The 15,054-nt window shown below is 44.7% G+C and overlaps 1 protein-coding gene across 5 annotated transcripts in view; it reads right to left on the bottom strand.

Moving 5' to 3' along the window:
- The window catches only part of LOC146431827 (uncharacterized), a 50,682-nt gene that overhangs the window by 6,278 nt on the left and 29,350 nt on the right, over positions 1-15,054 (bottom strand). Inside the window, exons 1-6 of one of the 5 annotated variants that reach the window (XM_085072910.1) lie at positions 8,997-9,233; positions 1,916-2,125; positions 1,228-1,335; positions 1,006-1,113; positions 790-897; positions 297-356 (exon numbers count right to left, since the gene is read on the bottom strand). In XM_085072910.1, the coding sequence (XP_084929036.1) occupies positions 297-356; positions 790-897; positions 1,006-1,113; positions 1,228-1,335; positions 1,916-2,044 (513 nt within the window). In that variant the 5' untranslated portion in view covers positions 2,045-2,125; positions 8,997-9,233. Of the gene's footprint in view, positions 1-296; positions 357-789; positions 898-1,005; positions 1,114-1,227; positions 1,336-1,915; positions 2,126-8,996; positions 9,234-15,054 lie in introns of those variants that run through there. The other 4 variants (XM_085072911.1, XM_085072909.1, XM_085072912.1 and 1 more) reach the window with 4 other exon arrangements.

Genomic DNA, 15,054 nt, shown 5'->3' with positions numbered 1-15,054 from the left:
CCTCTGTCTAAGAAAGGGCAGACTCTCTGGTCTGATATTCCAAGCCTGGGAAAGTGTCATACTGTGGAAGTCTAATATGTCTTGAATTAAATACAGCATCTCCCCTGGGCTCTCAGAATTCTTCAGTAGCTGAATCTTGGAGGCCATCAGGAAGGCAGTCAGAGTGTCCCTAATGACTTCCAGGCTACCAAGGCTGAAAGAATGTGGCAGACAGAGTCTGAGAAGGGCAAATACAGCTGAAAGTTCCCCAGGATCTGTGACTGGAGAAGAGGAAAAGGACTGAACACCGTACTCACCCACTTGCGGGGCCTCCCTCTTGGCCTTTTCCCAGCAGCAGGCTCTACCTTTGTTGAAAGCTAAGGGGGAAAAAACATTGTGAGCCCTCATACTTGCTGGGCATTGTGACTAGAACACTGAACATGGCCAACATGACCTTTGTATGAAGTCTTGTGGCAGAAAAAGTAAAAGCTGGGGATAAAAGACAGTTGAGGAGGAAACACCTGCCTGACTGCACTGGTTGTGATTATTTGGCAGTGGTGGAAGAGAAGAGAAACACTGAAAGGAAACTGCTGAACAGGCAGTAGCAACACAGGAAGGCTGGGAGGTGAGTAAGGACCAAAACCACAATAACTGATTTATCCAACAGTGGCAATTAAAGCTGAACTGAATTAGGGGCAACTTTCACTATCTTTAGGTTAAGAGAAACATCCCTGCTTGTCTCTCTAGCAGTGCTTCAAAAAGGGACAGCCAGATTCTCTCTGCCCCTTAATCTGAGCCATTTACTGTTACCGTTTGCCCAGTCACTTTTTTGTTTCCTTTTGGCCTTCCTCGTCGTTTCTTCACTGGCTGTGGTTCCCCAGCATCCTGTGGCTTAATAGCTGTGTTTTCAGCATCCTCCTGGGGATAAAAGCAGAAAATCATCTAAGCACCATGAACCAATTTACATTCTGTCATTCTGGTAGGTTTGTCTTACTGCCCCCCTTAATCTGAGCCATTTACTCTTACTGTTTGCCCAGTCACTTTTTTGTTTCCTTTTGGCCTTCCTCGTGGTTTCTTCACTGGCTGTGGTTCCCCAGCATTCTGTGGCATAATAGCTGTGTTTTCAGCATCCTCCTGGGATAGAAGGAGAAAACCATTTAAATAGGATGATCCATGAAACAATTTACATTCTCTCATTCTGGTAGGTCTATCTTACTGCCCCCCTTAATCTGAGCCATTTACTCTTACCGTTTGCCCAGTCACTTTTTTGTTTCCTTTTGGCCTTCCTCGTGGTTTCTTTGCTGGCTGTGGTTCCCCAGCATTCTGTGGCATAATAGCTGTGTTTTCAGCATCCTCCTGGGATAGAAGGAGAAAACCATTTAAGCAGGATGATCCATGAAACAATTTACATTCTTTCATTCTGGCAGGTCTTGGTAGGTTCTGGTAGGTCTTTCTTACCCTAGTAATAGCACCCAGACCACTAAATAGGTGGTTGTCTCTGCTTTTCCAGCTGTGAAGTGCATTACAAGATGACCAGCAATACTGCTACCCTTTTGTCTTTAGGGCTGGGGAAATGAATGAGTTCCAAGAACTCTGGCCAAGGGGCCTTCCCTGTTCTATCCAATTACTGTTGCAGAAACAGAGGGTGATGACATGTTACAGTCTCTGGGCTAGAACAGAGACCTGGTCAGCTCCTCTCACACGTGTTCTGGCTGAACTGTCACTGCCTGTCACAGCAGAGGTGCCTCTGAGGCCAGGAGCCGAGATTTCCCAGGGTGCATATCCTCCACTGTCCTGGGTAGCACTAGCATTTACCACAGAACACCCCTTCTTCCATCATTCTTGTTAGCAAGCAGCTTCCCAGGGCTACCTGCAAATCCCATCAGGCTATTGCCACAGCATCCTCAGGCAGCCTCTTGGGATGATGTTCCCTCACCTGTGGCCGCTTCTTTGGTCTTCCCCTCTTTTTCTTCAGGCCCTCAGTCAGTGCAGATGAGATGGGTTTTTCTGGTCCCTTGTTGCTTATACTGTCACTTTCCACAGTTGGCAGATTATAATCCAACATGTTGTTTTTCCTGGACTGGGAAAGAAAACTTGTCTCCTCTTTTTTTCTTATCTTGTTATAGAGTCTTCTCTACCTGCAAGGCTGAAATGATGAGAAAGAATCATGCATGGCAGCTTGCTATTGTTTTCATCAGCTGGAAGAGTCCAGGACCCAGCAGACATTTAGAAACATAACTGTGCTCTGTAAATATTCTAGAACCATTCTTTTACCTGGCTTATTCCTCAGCTTTCCAAGGCTTTTGGCCAAAGGAGTTGATTGGTCCAGGCATGGAATTTGCTGGTACCCACATCTACCTTTCCCTACCTTGGCCAGTTTAATCTGAACCAACAAAGACACTGTCTGCAGCTCTCTGAACTCCACTCTTTGGAGGCTTCCTCTGCCCAAAGAGGAAGGAGTTGGGAGATAAAGTGGTGGTGGTGGTGAGGTATAAATGCACCTGTCAAGGACAGAGCTTCATTTGGAGCTCCTGTATTGTCAGATACCAAAACTAATCCTGAGATTACAGGAGGATGCCTGAGGTAGCAAGTCCCAGGGTACAAACTCGAAGAAGTCTGGCTCTGGAGCTGCCCCTTGAGAGTTTGTTCTTAGTCACTGACTGAACAGGCACTGTCTGGAGAGGTAGCCAGACCCCATTTAATGCACTCAGCCTTTGGTCCTACATGAGGCTCTGTTTCCTACAGCACAACCCAAGTACCCCAGACATGGATTTTACCTGGATCTTGAGGACTAGCTTGTCTGCTGGAAGTTTGTATCAGCAGGCTTGTCAGCCTCCTCCCTGTCCCCAAGCTCTGCTTAGTGCCTGCTGTGGTTGTAATGAGCCCTGATCCAACTTGTCTGCTCTAAGAAATAACCAAGATCATGAGCTGTTGAGAGTACGTAGAAAACCAGTGACTTTCCTCACTTCTGCTTGAGATTTCTCCTCTGGCATGTCTGTGTTCTGACTGTGAGCCTGTACACTCTCACATCCCAAAAAAGGAAGAGGAAGGGAGACCTTAAGCAGAATCTCAGCAGAAACCTGAATCCCAAGCACATTAAGAGAGGTGGGCACACTGGTCTTGCTTGTGTGCAAGTCAAAACTTAGCCAAGGATCTGAGCTCAGTCCGTTTGCAGCACCTCCAGACCTTGGCTTTCCTTCTTTCTCACAAGGGAGGGCTCAAGAAGATGGGAGGGGATGAGGAGGCTGAGCTTGGCTGGACAGAGGCCAACAGTACTGGCTGAATCCTCTTTTATCAGTAGTTCTTATAACGAAATACATAGCTGAGCGTAGTGCAGTCAGGAAAGCAGCATCATTTATTGCTTAAGAAAGCAGGAGTACACGAATGATGCATTTCCACCTTCTCTGCAACACCATCACCTGAGAATTTTTTTTTGTTTTGCAGCTCTTCACTTTACCTGTTGTATTTCTTCTTTTCCACCTGCTAAATGAAAGATAACAACAGCAAGCTCAAAGAGCTCTTTGCCCCATCAGCCTTGAGCACTGCTGGGTCCCCAGGTCCCTCCAGCAGGCTCTACCTGAGGCAATAAAGGCAGTACTGCAAGTAAGGGCACAGCTGCACCACATAGAAGAGTGTGGCTTTTTTTGTTCAAAATAATGCTGGAGGGCAGCAGCTGGGCTCAGTTCCAGTTCACGCATGAGCAGCCCTACCAAGTGAACTCCCTGGATGCCCCTTTGTGCACACTGCTGGGCCCCAGCTCACAGGTGCTGCTGCACACTCTGCTTTTCTATCAAACCCTCTGATCAGAGGGTGATGGAAAGACTACAGCTCAGGTCTCTGAGTTCAGGCAGCATCTGGAGGAGAGACAGTTAGGGAAAAGTTTCTTTGTACTTGCAAGCCACACACAGTTGCCACCATGTCCCTGAGAGACAAGCATGAAACACTTGCAGTCTCTTTCAGAGAAGAGCTGTGCTTTTACTGTCAGTTTTGTAGTCTGATCAGATGTTGAAGTTCCAAAGATGAGAGGACCTTAACCGAGGATGACAACAAATATTCTGCCCTCTGGCCAGCTACAGTTCCTTGAAGCCCTTTTGCCTCTTCCCAAAGGCAAATCTAATCCAGCCCCAGCTCATGTCATGCACATCTGCTCCTGTATCAGCCCAGTGTGCTGCAAAGGTGACTTGCAGCCTCCAGAGCCTGAGCCTTCCCTCAGCTGCCTATGCAAAGGGAACAGACATGGCAATAGGAATGGACAAGTGTGAAAGTGCTGTCCCAACCAGATCCCTGAGCAGAGATTACAGCTGCTTATCTGGGGGAGGCTCTGCTGATAGGAGGATGCAGTTAGTGTTTTCATTCTATTTTTCAGTTTCAGCTTGTGTTCTCTGCTTGGTCACCACCGGCTGGACATGCAGAATCTGACAGTATCACTGACACTGCAGATGCAGCAAGGAAACTTCCAACCTTCACTCCATATTTTAACACAATGTGTGCAGTTTGTGACAGACACTGAGACCATTGCTCCTACTCACACAACCTCTCTCATGAGTTCACGGTAACTGACACCCACATGGAATCCAAATTTTGCATGTTGTTATTCAAATGGGACCAACCACAGAGCACAGAATTCATTTGTCCCCAGATGCAAAGAAGTCAGTTCTTGCACAATGATTTTTTGCTAAGCCTTGCTAAAATAATACATTCTACAATGCCTTTAATGTATCTGGAAAGCTTTCTACATGCAGGACTGCAGACAAATGCACAGAGGCTGCCAGGGAATAGCAATGTCCTTATACATATCTCTTCCACCTTCCCACCACCCAAAGGCACATTCTTCTCAAAGTCTGGTGTGAAAAGAAAAACACACAAGCAAAGCTATACAATCAGCCCTTAGGGCTTTTATAGACTTTACACTATGCAATGCAAGATGCAGACAAAGCAGAAGCACTCATTTCTGCTGAGAAATGAGCACCCATTTCTCAACAAATTTCCAAGTATACATATAAACCCCCAAATCAATATTGAGTCACGCTGTATACCAAAAAACAAGTATACCTTCCAGGGTCACTGCATTCCCTGCTGGGACTGGAGCCAGCAGGGCTGAATCCCAGGCCTACACTCTGTCCACAAGATCTAAAAAACCTATGCAAATGTTTGTGGGCATTAGATCACCTTTATCAGTCATATAAACAGCTTTGCAAACCGTACAGGTGTGTGAATGCATGGTTTTGGCAATATTGAGGCCTCTGTGTCACAGAAACATCACCTAAAAGAAAGCCCCTCATGTCCCAAATGCGTTCTGAGGCACCTGGCAGAGGGCAGGGAATCCTCACAGTCGCAGCACTTTACACCTGCTTTAAGTCCTAAGTTGTAGAAAGACAGTTTTTCTCGCATAAACAATTCTCAGGAAAGAAAAGCTCCTCCTGGGGGCAATGCAGCTGTAGCCTAACACAGAGTATTGAACAGTGTTCTTGAGGGGCTTTTCCCTTTCCATAGAGTACGGAGCAAGCCTTGGGGATGAGGCTGCTAACTTGGGCAGGTAAATTAAACGGCAGAGCCCCTACCCCTTTGTTTCCTCAGGGAGGTTAGATTTTAGGCAGCGTCCTTGGGAGAAACATGGGATGAGACAGGGATGCCTGAGACATGGCACTAAACCCCCAATCCATGTGCACGATTCACAGCCAGCGCTGCCAGAAACACTTCTGTGGCTGCAGTGCTCACTTACAAAATAAAAGCTCACAAAGCCTTTTACAAAGCATAATAGGAGTGTGATTATAAGAGACCCTGCATTATAGCCCTAACTCCGTTGCTATCTCTGTAATAACACGAAAATATATCTCCCAAGCACAACTCCCACTTAGCAGCACAGCACCATTGTGCTGCTGTCATGTGTGACAAAGCAAACCCAGGGGAACTTCACTGGCGTCAACATGGTCACTCTTTATTCCCTCTGGTAAAAGACAGAGGGAAAAACTTGGCCCAAGCCCTGCATCAAGCAGAGGAGGATAAAAGACTTTGTTAGTCAAGACATGTAAAGGAGAGGACTAAGAAGGCCAGGCAGGGAGAAAACTCTCATTCCAATAACTGCAGCAATAACGATCTGCGCTCATATTATGAGAAATTACTTTCACCTTCCAAGAAATCAAATGCTCACATCTTTTCAGATCTCACAGCAGATCAAGATATAACACGGCTCGTTGCAGGTCCCCATGGACTGTTCTACCAGAAAAGCAGGATAGCCAGGCACTGGAACAGCTCCCTTGGGAAAGAACAGTGGCAGTAACACTCTGGCAAATGGGCCTTTTCTGCCAGACTTTTCTGTAAAAAGAGGAATGTATGGGCTACTAAATCAACTATGTGGCAACAGCAGGTAACTACCAGTCTCATAAATCACTTCTCAAATTCATAACTAGCCTCTCCAGGTGATTTCCCTGACTACTTTGAGTGACTAAGTCTAAAGCTTCTTTGATCTCATGCTTAAAAGTCTCCTAGTTTCTTGCCTGTTAGGTTTTTTTTAAATGAGTGATATATTGTCACTTGTTCTTGCACCAGAGTTCTTCAGCAGCAACAGTTCTCTCTCCTCCATTTTTGAAGTCTACCAGATTACACATCTGCCTCATCTTGCCTGGCTGAATAAACCAGCACATTTGTTTCTTGGATGTGATTGTGTCTCTCGATCATTTTGGCTGTCATTTACACCCTTTCCAATCTGATCTCAACACTTGAGTATGATAAGGATTCTTAACTCTCCAAACTATTTTCAGTGAGGACAGCTTGACTAACTTAACTTCACATGAACCTGAGAAGCATGGGCTAAGCAACACTTCAGTGAGGAAAACTTGGTTCTTGGGTCGTGTTGATAGCATCAGCTTCCAAGATTATTCAACCAGTAAGCTATTTCACCACCTCCAGTGTATCCTGACTGATAAAAGACCCAGGTCAGAAGACAGAAACTACCTAAGCTTACAGAGGACAAAAAATACAGGAACCATATGGGCTTCCGCATTTCACATCAGTTCTAGAGAACTGTTCAAGTCTGAATGGGAATTTCTGTAGCTCTACTAAGAGAGTTCCATTTTCAACTTTGTTCTAGACTTCTCTGTGCCACCCTAATCAAAGTGCCCTCGTGTGTCTCAGTTCTCCATCCACAAACTGGTGTGTGGCTCCCTGACTCCTGACCTGCACTGGGGATGGGGCCAAGGGCAAAGAGCCTGAGCGAGGCAGGCCAAGGCCATCCTGCCTGGGCCTGTTCTGACACAGCCAGCAAGGCAGGCAAGGCTGGGACATGAGCCTATGGACTAGAGACCGAGCTACCAGGAAACAGTGCCAGGAGCTTTTTTTGAACATTAGAGGCTTGCACAGCTACATGGGAAAAGGGCTGACGATTACTGAGTTTCAAGCAATGATGTGGACATGAACAGTCTTTGTTTCCTCTTTCCCAACTCCTGAGAGCCCAGAGCCATCACCCTAATCCATACCACAACTAGTAACAGAAATATCACCATGGCTCTGGTGCAGCTAGTCTAAAGAATTCCCAGTTTTCCCTCAGTTGACTGGGCAGTGAGACAGGCCACATGTGCAGTCCTGGCTACTCTGAAATCCTGTTCATGTCCACATGCACAGGACTTTCCCTGAAGGTTGCCACAGAACTAAACAGTGAAGGGCTCAACCTCAATCCTACCTCGGCATCATCAGCTTCCAAGCCCTACCAAAGCCCCAGGCTTCTTCTGGTCAGAGCAGGCAAAGCAAGGAGGCAATTTAACCATCCCAGAAAGCCATGGAAAAGCACTGCAGGGATATAAAGAACAGAAAGGATGAGAGATCTGGAATCTCTTCCTGACTCTGAACTTGGCAAGTCATGTAATCTTTCTACACCTCACATTTTCTCTCAATAAAATTATGGAATAGCACTGAAGTATGACCACTTCTCTCAACCTGGGGTGGAGAGACTGAGGACTAAGTGACACTAAGAACCCCCAGCAGCAGAGAACAGAGCGAGGCGTCATTAGAGGAATGCACCAGCAGCCTCCTCCATGACATGTTCGGGAGCACAAAGGAAAGGCTGACGCAACTGAAATACAGCTCAGGATTAGCCACATCCTGCTGAGCAGCAAAACACACCCTCACCCTCCTTCCCCAGGAAGCTTAAGGCTCATGGGACCAGTTTGGCCCAAAGCTGTCAGCTGGAGCTCCCTTGCCCTGGGAACCTAGCACAGAGCATTTGAGTGGGAGCTGGGGTTCCCCAGAGCCCCACAGCACTTCCCACCCACTCCCAAACCCAAGCAGGCAGGGGACATGGCTCTGCTCACTGTGTCTATCCAAGGAAACCCTTGGACCAGACCCAGGACCCTAAGTCTTGAGGCCTGGGGTATGAGACACCTCTCATTCATGCCTGGGATGCTTCCAGCACTTATCCCAAAATTATCATGCCAGGTCAGTGAGATTCCTGTGTGGACTGTAGACTCCCTAGCACTAAACATTATGAACTGTTAAAATTCTCCCCTCAGGGAATTTGTCCAAAGACCCGAATGTTTGCCAAAGGACTTTTTCTCAAAGTCTCTGTCCAGACACTTTCATCAAAAACAAAGCACCCCAAGCATTGCAAAGTTAAATCGGTGGAGAAAAACCCAACAGTATTTACAGGAAAATAACAGGAAAAGCAGAAATCTGTGCTTACTAAGAATTAAAAATCACAGTTATTTCATTTGAGATAGCATCAAGCCTCGTTCCTCTGCGGAATCTCTTGTATAGCTCAACTACTGACATCTAGAAAACACTGTCCACTTGTGCAAAGCCAAGAAATGGCTCTCTGCACTTCCTGGCAAGGACTGGCGTTGTGGCACCTGGCATGGGGACATACAAGGCAGCAAGTTTTTGTACCTTAGACTGTTTGAAAGTAGGTTTTCTCAATTACCAACCTGCAATTAATTAATCCCTACACCTTAACAAACCCCAGCATCTTGCAGATGGGTTCTGCATACACATTTCAAATGACACAGTAAGAAAGGAACAAGATTTACCTGTTGAGAAGTTGGGCAGCACCACTTGACCTCGCCCCAGCAGACCTAGCAGTGAAGGCAGAAGAGAAAGAGGTATCCAGCAGCTGGGAGCTCTCCTGCAGTGGTAAGAGGCGGCTAGCCCAGGTCTCTGCACACACTCATCTCAGGAGGCTCACCCCGAGCCGAGCGCCCTGCGTTGCACTCCCAGTTAGTGATATGGAAAGCAGCGCAAGCACTGCCGGAGATCTCCTTCTGATGGCAGCCCCGAGCAGTGACGCCAAGTGAAACCCAGCTCCCCTCGACCCGCCTGGGACCACACACTAAATAACAATCAACACCAAGAAAAATCCCCGACCAGACCACTCACACCAGCCAGCTTCTACCACTGCCCCACTTACTGAAAATAAGGCCAGTTTCCAAATGTGAAATGAATGATCTGAATGAAGGGGACAGATCATTCAGGCACTTCCCTCTTTACATACGCTAGAGAGAACCAGGCGGACCCTGTTTCATGAAAGAAACAAAACCAAAGCAAAACAAAAACCCCAAATGGGTAGCCCCAGGAAGGCTTGTGATGATAAAGTGGTTATTAATCTGAGTGCAAAATGTGCTCAGGGCATTTACTATAAGCCAGAAATAAAAATGGGAAGCTGAGTTCTGTTGAGCATAAACATATTTAGAAAGGAGATGTTGCATGGTTTTAAGTCAGGTATTTTGTACTAATTCTGTGAACAACCATTAGATTTCGCAAAAAGTCCCCAAAAGTATGTTGCAAAGGAAAATGCAGACTTCTCATGACTGCCTTGATGTACTCAAGACACCTATATTGGGGTTTTTTCAACACATCACCATTAACAAAACCATAGACTTAAAATATCTCAATCTGTACCTGCGCAAAACCCACTGCAGTATCTTAGAGACAAAGTCTGAGGCTTTTCTTTATGTCAAATAGTAAATTGCTTACAGTCACAGTACCACTGAATAAACTAAAGATGATTTTTTTCCTCTGTTATTCCTCTGTTATGCAAAACGTTTGCATCACTTGAGCTCCTCAGTAACTTCTCTAAATCTTAATATGGCATCTAAATAATTTACTGCAACCTGGAAAAATACTGATCTTGACCTTATAAACAATGGAATGATCTGGTTGAAGATGTTCACAGGGGCTCTGGGAGTGTGTTCCAGTCCTTGGGGCTGCCATGTACTTCCTCTGACCTCAGGAACAGTGCCTTTTCTCTCTACTTGGCTTCCCACATGTAAAGTGGGGATAACACACAAACCAGGTAATATCTGCCTTATTTAGACAATATTTTCTTTGGGAAGAGATATATTGCCTAAGACATTAATTTACATAGTGGGAAAAGTGGCTCAAAATTTTATTTGAAGCTCCTAAACACTAATAAAGTAAAATCAACACGAAATACATGAAAGGCCTTTGATCACCCCTACCACAATATCTAATCCAAAAATCATTAGTGTATGAAATCAAGTACCTGAAAATTATTATTTGTTAATCTAAATGCTTATATATGTATATATATATATCTCCCTCTTATTTATCAAATATCCTCCTGCATGTGCACTACTGTTTCATATGGAAATATGCAAACTTTTTCATTTTTACATTATTTTAAATTATTTTTTTTTTAATATCACTAGAGACAAAGCTGTAAGTATGCTTCATAAACACAGTGCAATAATGACTGAGTCAGAACTTGAATTGTTACACTTGGTAGGAAATGAAGAAATCTGCATGTCATACAAATACTTCCTGGCAAGGAACTATTAAACTTGATTCTACAACACTAAACCAGAGATGGTTGACAGTCCATAAGTGCCAAAGAACATTATTAATATTCTAGAAATTAAACTCCCAGTTAGAAAATGTCAGATACAAAATTGGAACATGGAGTCCTATTTAATTTTTACTGGGCACATATTGGAGAATAGTGTCTTTAATTTAATTTCCACACTTCATAATTACTTTAGTATTTAAGGCTAAGAGAAATTATTTGATCATTCTGTATAGAAATGACTGGCATTTCATCATTATTCTTGGACTGAGCCCAAAAACCTCACACTTGACAGAACCATCAGTCCCAGAAAGTGTGTTCTTGAAGGCATAGAAATTGTACATCCCTGTGCCAAGGGCTGAAGCCTGGTCTTCATTGCACCTTCTGTTGAAATCTCTCTTTTGGAGGTCCCATGAGGGAGGAACAAGCATGACCTAGACCAATCAGCAGGAAAGCAGCAGCAGCAGCCAAACCTAGGGTACAAGGACTCCTTAGACAAAATAGGGTCAAATCAGCAAGATCTGAGCAACTTGCGAAGACATTTGTGTCCCCAGAAAGTTTTATGTACTTGCAGCAAGACTTGACCTACACAAGGGCTGGCTTGTGCCTGCGAGACACTTAGTAGTTTCTTTTAGGAAGCATCCAGATTTTACCACAATGCAGCACAAGTCGCTGCCTGCATTCCTATTCCTTATCTTCACTCTCCCAGAAACCAGACTGGTCACTGTGGCACAGTGTGAGATATGTAAGCTAACACCAACTGTAGATTCATTTGTGTATAATCCCTTTCTGTTAGACAGGTGTGTATAAAAAGCTTCATTCACTGCTATCCTGATCTTGTCAGGACCTCTCATGTGCACAAACCTGTATCTCCTAAGTGTAAGGAAAGCTAGATTCACGGTAATTGTTCTATATGTGCTTATTATTCAGACTGTATTAATGAATATTTTAACTGGAGATTAGGCTGAGGTGTGATTTCCACAAGATAAGAAATAGATTTGCCATGCTCTACTTTATCATTGTAATGGAAGTGTGCCCCATAATACTATATTTCTTAATTCTTTCACATTATGTTCATCAGCAATTCAAACTCTTTAGATGACACAGGGTTACAAAATCTCACTTTGAGAAAGTTGTGGACTTGCTGGAAGGCCTCCAAAAATCAGAGGCTTAGAAAACACGGCCTGTGAGGAAAGATTGAGAAACTAGGTTGTTAAACCTCGAGATAGGAGAGCAGAAAGGACATGATAATTACTTTGCAATACACAGAATAGTGCAGCATCTAGGAAAGTAATAACGTGGCTAGGATAAAGAGTTAGTTTAAATGCAGAAGTTAAGTTTAACACTGAGGAAAGTCTAATGACTTAATGGTCAGGACAGCAAAACACTAGAATAAGTTATGAGCTTGTGGAGCCTCTTCCCATGGAAAAACTACAAATGGGTCACAAACACACTCTAGGATTGGCATGGATGATAATAATGCCCTGAGAAATGAAGTGTGTCTGGCAATCCCTCTTTTCTGTGACGTGAAGTTCCTAACCAAGTTGTAAAGTGTGTTTATGCAGAACTGTCTATGAAAGGGCCAGAACAGGTGATTCCTGGGGACCAGAATGAGTTTTTACCTGCTCTCCATGGCTGCAAAATCTCCTGAACGGGCTAGGAATTACTTCAGAGGCTTTAGAATCCAGCTGGTTCTACAGCTACAAAGTTTGCGATTCATATTGGGAAAACTAAATAGTTCACAATTTCAGGCCCCAAGTTCTGTCAGTTAATGACAGGAGGTGATAGAATTTGCTTCTTGCAATGGGAAGAATAAACCTTGCCAAAGTAATGCCATAAGCACTGTCAGCTGGTAAGAAGAGTGACCTTTTTCTACCTTTATAGCAAGAGACAGTTACTGTTCCTGACAATGTGCAGACAAGGAAGGTGGGACAACTGAGACTGTGAAGTGAAGAGGGAACAGCTTTGCTCCAGGCAAGAAAGGTGCAGCTAGAATTAGAACGAGCTCACACTTCTGTCGATAAAGCCATGTGGACACATTGTGAAAGATGGCCTGGGGATGGCCTTGAAGGACCTTTGTAACACAAAATGAACCTTCCACCAGCAGATAGCTGAATAGGAAGGTGGACTAGATGGGAAACTAGAAGACTGGGGGTTGGTGTACATATGGAGGAAGATGTGTATTTCTGAGGGAGACAGCTCAGGCCCATGATTATCCCTTAGGCTGCCCTCCAAGGGAGGGGAACAGCCACACACAAATGTGGGGTATTTAAAGGTGCAACAATGCAATGCTAAGCTCCCTACCCTCATTTAACAATGTGTATCCCACGTGCAATTTCAAGACACCACTGGTTCAATCTTCCTAAGTCTTATAAGGGTGAAAGGGACAGTGAAAAGGGGAAGCTCATATCTACTTCTAAATGCTACCAAATTTCTTATAATTGGGCTGAAGAGCTCATGAAGCCTGGCTGTTCTGGAAGAATGTCTGCAAAGAGCCACTGAGCATATGAATGGCTCACCTGCAGAGCCAGTGCCTGGTTTATAGCACAGGGAAAGCCTGCAGGCTATGCCCCTGGCAAGGTGGCTGCTGCTCACTGTTGTTCTCTTTTCCATTCAATCTTACAACTAACAACTTCAGAAGGAAGCCTTCCCTTCCCTGGAGCAGAACCCAAAGCAAATTATCCACATAGCATATTTAAGCTAAAAGGCACTGAAGAGCAAGAATTAAGGTGTGAGACCAATTATTAGTAAAGCCAAGTGACCAAGTTACAAGGATTCTAGGACAAGCAACTAAGACAACTTTATTCTCAGTATAAGCACTGTGGGTGTAGAATGCCCACTGTAATAGAGGTATGATCCCAGTACAGCCCTGGCATTGCTGGCACAGGTACAAGAAAGCACAGCCCTGAATGCCTCCATTTGTGTTGTCTATAACTGAGACGATTTGCAACACATTGATTGGACAAAAATTCAGAACACAGACTATTATCTATATATGTCCTGGTTTTACCTCTTTATTTCACTGTTCCCTGAGGAAAGACAGTGATGGTAACACAACTCAAAAATAACATGTTTTGCCTTACCTTTGTCAAAAGGCTTTTGGGCAGAGAAGGGAAGGAAAAACAATAAACAACCAAAATGTAAGAGTCTGGAGTGTTGCTCCTGCTCCTTTACCAGGCCTAACCCAAATCCTGGGAAGAAATCAGGCATTCCTCCACTAACTTCAAAGAGATGCTCTCTCAACCCTCAACCCCCGTGCCAAGCACGCCGTGCTCTGTGTCACCACACAGCGGCACTCTGCCCACACATTTCCCAGAGGGAAACCTGCAGGATTTTTCCCCATTATCATGATACCCACGAGAATTTATGCTCATGGCTGAGCAGGCAGGGCTTTCAGAAGCCACCAGTCACTGAAACACACAACGTGGAACCCGCAGAGATGGTCAAGCACCTGCTTTGACAGCACAAGCATTAGCTGATTACAAACTGTTAGAAACCAAACACTAGGAAAATCTGATTTTAAAATTGCTGGTAAATCTATTCTAGGATCACTTTTCCTTCCACCCTCTTCTCTGCATGCTTCAATTGCACTTCAACATTCTGGCTATACCATTTTGAGATCTCAGGTACTTCACACCACTTCTCTCTCCCAGAATTCCAGCAGAACCACTCTAAACTCTGGCAAACAGTTTATTCTCCATAACTTCCTTAGAGGAAAAGCCCCAAGAACTCCCAAGCAAATACACATCCACCAAAACACCTCTCTGCTAGACACACTTCATACATGGATTTATTGAAGTGGACCATAATAGTGTGCTGATCAGACTGTGCCAGAGAAACAGGACCAGGTAAGGGGAAAGTGACGGAAAAGCAGGAATGAGTCAGAAAAGAGCTGTTTATACAAGCTTTCCTGCTAAGTGTTGATTTTTCTCCTCAAGTCCAGGGGCAAATGCAAGCCTTAATCTTTATGACCTAAACATTACACACACTTGCACAGAGACAAGGTGCAGAGCTCGTGTCTGTAATGGTGCACATAAAAGAGAGGAAGCCTACACAATGAGAAAAGTCCTGCTCAGCCCTGCCAAGTGACCTTTGGATAGGGCCATGTGCTAATGCAGGTGGGAGCTGGCTTGCTAGTGATAAAACACTGCCACCCCAACACTTTCCCCAGGTTCTTTAAGTCATATTGATAGGCATTTGCAGACAGTAAATCCAGTGTATTTAGCATCCAGTAAGAGATTATGTGTGAATAGACAGATGCTCTGAAGTCCACACTGAGCCCTGCC

Source organism: Lichenostomus cassidix, chromosome 12 (genome assembly GCF_008360975.1).
Source record: "Lichenostomus cassidix isolate B80296 chromosome 12, HeHo_3.0, whole genome shotgun sequence".
In the NCBI taxonomy this organism is placed as follows: Eukaryota; Metazoa; Chordata; class Aves; order Passeriformes; family Meliphagidae; genus Lichenostomus; species Lichenostomus cassidix.
The sequence above is the reverse complement of the archived record's forward strand: the minus strand, read 5'-3'. Positions and strand labels throughout refer to the sequence as shown.